This window comes from Pan paniscus, chromosome 20, assembly GCF_029289425.2.
Source record: "Pan paniscus chromosome 20, NHGRI_mPanPan1-v2.0_pri, whole genome shotgun sequence".
NCBI lineage: Eukaryota > Metazoa > Chordata > Mammalia > Primates > Hominidae > Pan > Pan paniscus.
The window spans coordinates 45,058,212-45,066,257 of NC_073269.2; the positions used below are offsets into that span (position 1 = coordinate 45,058,212).

The 8,046-nt window shown below is 54.3% G+C and overlaps 1 protein-coding gene across 1 annotated transcript; it reads right to left on the reverse strand.

The window, feature by feature from the left end:
* Window positions 1-5,106: 5,106 nt before the first annotated feature.
* LOC100991923 (galectin-7) lies at window positions 5,107-7,622 on the reverse strand. The gene is made up of 4 exons (XM_034944716.2): window positions 7,500-7,622; window positions 7,145-7,233; window positions 5,960-6,161; window positions 5,107-5,270 (listed from the first exon to the last, which is right to left on the reverse strand). The coding sequence occupies exons 1-4, from the start codon at window positions 7,620-7,622 to the stop codon at window positions 5,157-5,159; spliced, it is 528 nt and encodes a 175-aa protein (XP_034800607.1). The 3' UTR covers window positions 5,107-5,156.
* Window positions 7,623-8,046: the final 424 nt, after the last annotated feature.

The following is an 8,046-nucleotide window of genomic DNA, read 5'->3' on the forward strand; positions in this document are numbered from 1 at the left end:
ACTGCAACCTCCGCCTCCCGGGTTCAGGCGATTCTCCTGCCTCAGCCTCCCAAGGAGCTGGGAATACAGGCACCTGCCACCACACCTGGCTAATTTTTGTATTTTTAGTAGAGACGAGGTTTCATCATGTTAGTCAGGCTGGTCTCAAACTCCTGACCTCAGATTATCCACCTGCCTCAGTCTCCCAAAGTGCTGGGATTACAGGCGTGAGCCGCCACGCCCGGCCTGAAGTTTCTTATAAAGGTAAGCATACTGGGCAGGGCACAGGGGCTCATGCCTGTAATCACGCCATTTTGGGAGGCTGAGGCAGGAGGATTGCTTGAGCCCAGGAGTTTGAGACCAGCCTGGAGAATACAGGCTGGGCGTGGTGGCTTGCCTGTAATCCCAGCACTTTGGGAGGCGGAAGCAGGTGGATAACCTGAGGTCAGCAATTCAAGACCAGCCTGGCCAATATGATGAAACCCTGCCTCTACTAAAAATACAAACAATTAGCCGGGCATGGTGGCACACGTCTGTAATCCCAGCTACTCGGGAAGCTGAGGCACAAGAATCGCTTGAACTCAGGAAGTGGAGGTTGCAGTGAACAGAGATCGCGTCATTGCACTCCAGCCTGGGTGACAGAGTGGAACTCCATCTCAAAAATAAATAAATAAATAAATAAAATCAAATAAAAATTAGCTAGGTGTAGTGGCATACACCCATAGTCCCAGCTGCTCTAGAGGCTGAGGCAGGAGGATTGCTTGAGCCAAGTTGGAGGCTGCAGTGAGCTATGGTGGTGCCACTGCACTCCAGCCTCAGTGACAGAGAGAGACCCTGGCTCAAATAATAATAATAATAAATAAACTTAAACATACACTTATATGACACAGCAACTCAACTCCTGGGTATTTACCCAAAAGAAATCAAAACATCAGCCCACAAAAAGACTTTTCATACAATCTTTATTCATAAACATCCACACTGGAAACAACTCACGTGTACATCAACAGGTAAACAGATCAGCAAACTCAGGTTCACACAATGGATTACAACCCAAAGAAATGAACTGCATGAAGAAAACACACGAATGAACTTAAACATTATGTGCGCTAAGCAGAAGTAGCCAGACTTTTACAAAAAGAGTACTATACTTTTCTAACAAGATTTGTTTATTTATTTATTTATTTAGAGACGGAGTCTCGCTCTGTCCCCCAGGCTGGGAGTGCAGTGATGTGATCTCGACCCACTGCAACCTCCACCTCCCAGGTTCAAGCGATTCTCCTGCCTCAGCTTCCCGAGTAGCTGGGACTAGAGGCATGTGACACCATGCCCAGATAATTTTTGTATTTTCAGTAGAGACAGGTTTCACCATGTTGGCCAGGCTGGTCTTGAACTCCTGACCTCAGGTGATCCACCCACCTCAGCCTCCCAAAGTACTGGAATTATAGGAGAGGGCCACCGCGCCCAGCCTCCACCAAGTTTTAGAGCAGGAAAAACTAATTTGTGAAGCTTGAGAGTGGATCAGTGGTCACCACCCAGGTGCCAGGGGTGTGGTTGGGAGGGGTGATGGAAATCTCATAAGTAGACTCTACCTTGATCATGGTGGCCACACAATGGGATGTGTTTGTCTAAATTCATGGAAATGTACACTTTTTAAATTTTTTTTTATTTACTTATTTATTTTTTTGAGATGGTGTCTTGCTCTGTTGCCCAGGCTGGAGTGCAGTGGCACCATCTCGGGTCTCTGCAACCTCTGCCTCCCAGGTTCAAGCGATCCTCCTGCCTCAGCTCCCATAGTAGCTGGGATTACAGGCATGCGCCACCACGCCCAGCTAATTTTTGTATTTTTAGTAGAGATGGGGTTTCACCATGTTGGCCGGGCTGGTCTCGAACTCCTGACCTCAGGTGATCCACCTGCTTCGGCATTCCAAAGTGCTGGCGTTACAGGCGTGAGCCACCCCACCCAGCCAAAACTGTACACTTTAAAAGGAAGAATTTTACTGTGTGTAAATGACATCTCAATGAAGTTGATATTAAAAACACCAAGGCTAGGTAAGGTGGCTCACGCCTCTGTTCCTAGCACTGTGGGAGGCTGAGGCAGCAGGATTGCTTGAGTCCAGGAGTTCCTACTGTGTCGAGCCACTGTGCCAACCCTTCCTTGAGTTCCCAATTGGGAAACTTCCCAATGAGGAATTTGATGCCTACAAAGGTTGAGTGACCCTGTCCCTAAAAAAATTTTTTTTTTTTAATTAGCCAGGAACGGTGGTGCGTGCCTGTAGTCCCAGGTACTCTGGAGGCTGAGTCAGGAGGAACGCTTGAGCCTTGGAGGTCGAGGCTTCAGTGAGCTGGGATCATGCCACCACACTCTAGCCTGGGTGAGACAGAGCAAGACGTTGTCTTTGAAAATATATAAAAAGTGGCTGGGCGCGGTGGCTCACATCTGTAATCCCTGCACTTTGGGAGGCTGAGGTGGGTGGATCACCTGAGGTCAGGAGTTCGAGACCAGCCTGACCAACATGGTGAAACCCCATTTCTACTAAAAATACAAAAATTAGCTGGGCATGGTGGCACACACCTGTAATCCCAACTACTCGGGAGGCTGAGACAGGAGAATCGGTTGAACCCAGGAAGTGGAGGTTGCAGTGAGACAAGATTGCGCCACTGCATTCCAGCCTGGGCAATAGAGCGAGACTCTGTCTCAAAAAAAAAATACAAAAAAACGGATATATATATATATATGTGTATATATATATATACACACATATACATATATACATATACGCAAACACACACACACACACACACACATATGTATAAAGTAATAAATGAAAGCAAACAAAATGTAATTTCCAGAGGCTAAGGCCCCAAGGAGAGGAATCGCATTCACTTGGGTCCACCATCTACTTGATGTGTGATCTTAAACCAATTCACTCAACCTTCGTGGGCACCAAATTCCTCATTAGGAAACTATGCATAGAGGATCTCCTTCAGAAGGTTGTTGCGGGTATTGAAGGAATGATTAGCACAGCGGCTACACACAGTAGGAACTCAGGTAATGCTGCTGGGACTCACGTTCCTAAGCCATGAAAACCGTCCAGTGGGTGGAGGGTGCTACCATTTATGCATGGAGGGGAAGAAACTACCCGTGCATATGTGCAGAGGTCCACAGGGGATTTTCTGAAAGATAGACATGAAATGAAGACCAGGGAAACAGCAGTATTCTCCCAGTAAAGAGGATAGATGTATGTGTACATATATGTGCATATACATATATACACGTATATTTATAAATGACAAACACACAAAAATAACAGTATAAATCTCCATTTGTTATATATTTAATTTTTTTGTAGCGATCGGGCTGTTGCTATATTATCAAGGCTGGTCTCATACACCTGGCCTCAAGCGATGCTCCGACATCAGCCTTCCGAAGTGCTGGGATTACAGGCCTGAGGCATCGCGCCCAGCTCCAAATCTCCATTTTCGGTGAACCATTTGAGAAAAAATCGCAAACATGCTGCACCTCCAAATACCTAACTATGTTTTCCACAAACAGGGACAGGTTCCCACGTGCACACTGTAAGGCACGGTGAAAATCGGGACATTAACACGGCTGAATCGCTACCATCTAATCCGAAGGCCCAACCACATTCACCACTTGTGCCAATAATATGTTCATTTCACTGTATGTTTTGAAATGTGTACCACATGCATATGTTATCTTTACGAAAAAAAAAAATAGTATGTTGAAACCACTCGTCACAGCCAAATGAAATAAGAGCTAACTCATTCAAGCAGGAGCCCCGGAGGACTAAAAGAATCCGGCCTCTCCCAGGCCTCCTCACCTGAGCAGGGCTCCCTCCTGACTACCGCCCACCCACTCCAGGGCAGGACGCAGGAAGAGACTGCCCAGCCCGAGGGTCGCAGGGGCAGAAAAACCCAGGTCCTGAACGCGCCTGGGCCCCGTGGCGAACCTGGCGTCCCCACCCGACACCAGAATCAGATTCAGGCCAGGCCAGGAACCACCCCAGCTTCCTGCATCCACCTTGGTCCAGGCAGCAATGCCGGCGGCGGCCGCCAGGGGGACGGAAGCTCAAGGGCGGGGATCCAGGCCCAAGCCTGGGCGCGCCCACCAAGGCGTGGATCCGGACCAGGGTTCCGGAACAGCCGGTCCCGAGCACCCACGTGCAGCTTCCGATCTCAGCCCTGGCGTGGCTTCTCTGTCCCCGGCTAAGGCCCGCGGTCGCTGCAGGGTGCCTCGCCGAGGGTGCTGGCTCGGGGCTCACAGTGCTCCCAGCCTCTCCCACCCCAACCCCGCCATTAAGGGGAGCCCCAGCGACGCCCTGAAAGTCACACTGGGGCCGGGGCTGCACTTGGCGTCCGCTTCCCCTCCCGTCACAGTGACCAGGGCTAGGGCCGCGGTCGGGGCCGTCGGGGAGAGCGGAGGGCGCGTGGGAATGGGGCTCGCTGAGCCAGGGAAAACCCACGCCGTCCTTCGAGTCCTCCCAGCTGCTCCGCAGAGCCGGGGCCGCTGCCATCGCGTCTGCCCCGAGGGTGCGCAGGCGGGTACCTGTCCCGACTCCGGGAACAGCGGGAGCCCGGAGACGCCCGTCGGGCTTCCCAGCCCCACCTGGGACGTCTCTAGGGGCGGGAGGCCAGGAGAGAAGAGGGTGGGAGAGATGAGCTGCAGGGGGATACGGGACCCAGGTACCCGGGATATTATAACACGCTTTCCACCCGTAGGACTGGGGCCCACAAGTGACCAGAAAGGTGGGACTCATTCGCCCCCTTTGCAGATGGACCCATGTTGGCGCCCCTTAGATCTGCAGTGGGGGCACCAGGACCTGCGGGGAGCGCCCCTGCGCCCCAAACGCCAGCAGGTCCGCACGACCGCATTCCCACCTGGCTTCCTTTGCACAAATGCTGCGTCAGGGCACGCCCCAGACCCACTCCTTCCCAGATCGCGACCCTCACGCCTTCGCAGACATAAAGTGTCCTAAGCACAGGCAGGCTCAGAGCCCGCCTCCGCCTCGGATTCGCTGTGTGGCCCAGAGCCAGTATCTTGGCCTCTCTGGGTCTCAGTTTGCTCATCTCAGTGAATGGGACACAGACACAGTCGCGCTGCGGGCTAACGCTTTATTTGCCAGCCAAGGCCCCGGGCACGCCTGGGCTTCTGCTCAGAAGATCCTCACGGAGTCCAGCTGCACGTCCCCGCCCACCTCCACCAGGCGCACGCGCGCCAGCGGCAGGCGGTGGCGGAAGTGGTGGTACTGGGCGTCCCCAACCACGGCCTGCAGGGGAGGGTCGGTGGTGAGGATTCCGGAGACCCATGCTGGGTGGCCCTGGGGAAATCACTCATCCCCTCTGGGCCTCAGTTTCCTCACTGGGAAAATGGGGCTATTGTTCACTCTAACTCTTGCGTGAGGATCAAACGAGTTGACTGTGTGGCACGGTAAAAAGCGGCTTTTTTAGTGCTGGTAATGGATATTCTCATTTCAGCGACCATTACCCGCTATTAAAGCGCAGAGGAGGGAGGTGAATTCGCGTAAGCTGTGGGTGGTGGAGGATCTGCCGCCACTCCCACCCGCCAATCCACTTGCTAGGACGAGTTCCTGGGCGCTGTTTCCAACCCATCCCTCCCCATGCCTCAAACCCCGGACCTCAGGAAGGAATGAACTGGGAGTAGGGTCTGGGATGGCGAGTCTGGGCCACGCCTTCCCGCTGGGACGCCCACCCCTTGGTCACTCGGCTGTTGCTCGCCTCGTCCTGACCCTGCTGTCTCTCTGCCCCTCAGACCCAAACTGGAGTTGTTTAGGCGACAGAGGGTCGAAGGACCCCCTTCTCTGCTTTGGCCACGACTTCCCTACCCTCCTCACCCCGCCCCGAACCTCCCTGCCTTCCACCAATAGCCTGGCTTTGCCCAACCCTCTGCTCCAGGGACCTAAGTCTTGGCGTCCACGCCCCTGTCGCAGAGACGCACCTTGAAGCCGTCGTCTGACGCGATGATGAGCACCTCGAAGGGCTGCCCGCGCTGGAAAGGAACGCCCGGCCCGCGCTCCTCGCGGCCCCAGGAGCCTTGCTCCTTGCTGTTGAAGACCACCTCCGACGTGTCCAGCCGGGGGTTGAAATGCAGGGCGGCATCGGAGCCCTGCTCCTCCCCGCACAGCAGGTTTACATGGAACCTGGAAGAGGGGGATGGTGGCCGTCAGGGCTCAGAAACCACCCAGACCAAGAAATGTTGAGGGTGAGGAATACAGATGTCTACAATTTACTTTGAATGAATAAGTAAATGAAATGTTGGCTGGGTGCAGTGGCTCACCCTGTAATCCCAGCACTCTGGGAGGTGGAGAAGGGAGGATTGCTTGGGCCCGAAGTTAAAGACCAGCCTGGGCAACATAGCAAGACCCCATCTTACAAAAACACGAAAGAACAAACAAAAAATAAACCGCCCAGACCAAAGTGAAGGGCTTATGGGCTGGCACTCCCCATTCCCAGAGTACCCCCAAATTAACAGGGACCTGAAGACAGGCACACACCGCAGAAGGAGAGGTGGCCGACTAATGACCAGGGAGCTTAGATTCCCAAGGCAGCCAAAACATCATGAGGCCCTTGGCAGAAACCTACCCAGACCAAAGTCACTACGCTTAGGGCAGGGTGCCCTCATTTCCAAAGAGCCTGGGAGCTGCCCAGGAGGTCTGGGTGATAGCCAGGGTGCTCCTGATGCTCAGGGAACCCTCAGCTTCTACAGGACAAAGAATAATACCAGGAACCCCAGTATTTCCAGGGTACCTCAGAATCCAGAAGGCCCGAAGTTCGTTAGCCAGGAAGTCAAAGGATGGCTTGGCAAGGACTCCCAGGGTCCAGGGTGTCTCCAGGACTTGGAGTATTTCCAGAGTTCCCTGGGACTCAGACATGGAAGTCATAGGACTATATCTAGGAACCCTGAGATTACCCAGGGACCTCAAATGCTTAGGGAAACTTAGGGACCCCACCCACAAAGGCACGGGGGCAAATACGAATACATCAGATTTGAGGTCAGAAATGGCCTGGGACTCCTAGCCTGGTGGATACAGGTGGCCTCGGGCCCCTACTTCTGGACTGCAAAAATTGGGAGTCAGCTGATCCTGAGACCTGTACCCTTTACCCCTAGGGCCTGGGGCCTCACCTGCTGGCATTGGAAGGAACCAAGCCGCGAATTCTCATCACCGTGCCAGGGCGGATGCCCTCGGGCAGCGAGGACTTGTGGGGGACGTTCTGCAAGAGTGGGGTGCAGGGGCCACTGTGAGCCGGTGAGACCGAGGGAGGGAGGCAGAAGGTGGGTCACCCCTCAGAGGAGCCGACCAGGGCTGAGACTGGCAGAAATCAGTGGAAGAGGAAAGGGTGGCGGAGAGGCAGGAAAGAGACCAGAAACAGACAGGGAAACAGAAGGGGAGAGCAACAAAGACAAACAGAAAGATCCTCAAAGAGGGCCCCAGAGGAAGCCACAAAGAGGTAGAGGGGACAGTCGGGATGGGGGTTACCCGGAGGCCACAGCCCAGGCCAGTCCATGGCACACTCACTGCCCACTTGCTCCTTTGAAAGAGGAGCCCCCAGCCCCCTCCCTGCTTGGCCCCGCCCCGGGTCCCTGGAGCACTCACGGACATGGCTGGGACCGGGTTGGGCAGCCGTGGTGGTGGGGCCTGCTGGGGACCTTAAATAAAAGCAGGGTGGGGCTGGCCCTGATGACTCACCCCACCCCTTCCCACCCACCACCCACACCTGGCACGGACCCTGGCCCTGGGGCAAGCCTGGCGAAGCGGGAGTGGCGCCTCTTCTTGGGGGCCCTGATCCCCCCATCACCCAGAGCCCGGGTGCACTGCCCCTCTCCTAGGAGCTGATAATAAGAGCCACCGCCCCTCCAGCCCTGTCTTCCCACTGCCTGGCACACAGGAGAGTCTCTCATGCTCATTTTATCCACAGACATGTTGGGTCCTGAGAAGCCAAGCCCGGCGGGAACTCTAGACCCTTCTCTCCAGCTGGGAACCTCCTGCCTAGACTGGAAATGTCTGCGCTGAAATCCCTGCTTCT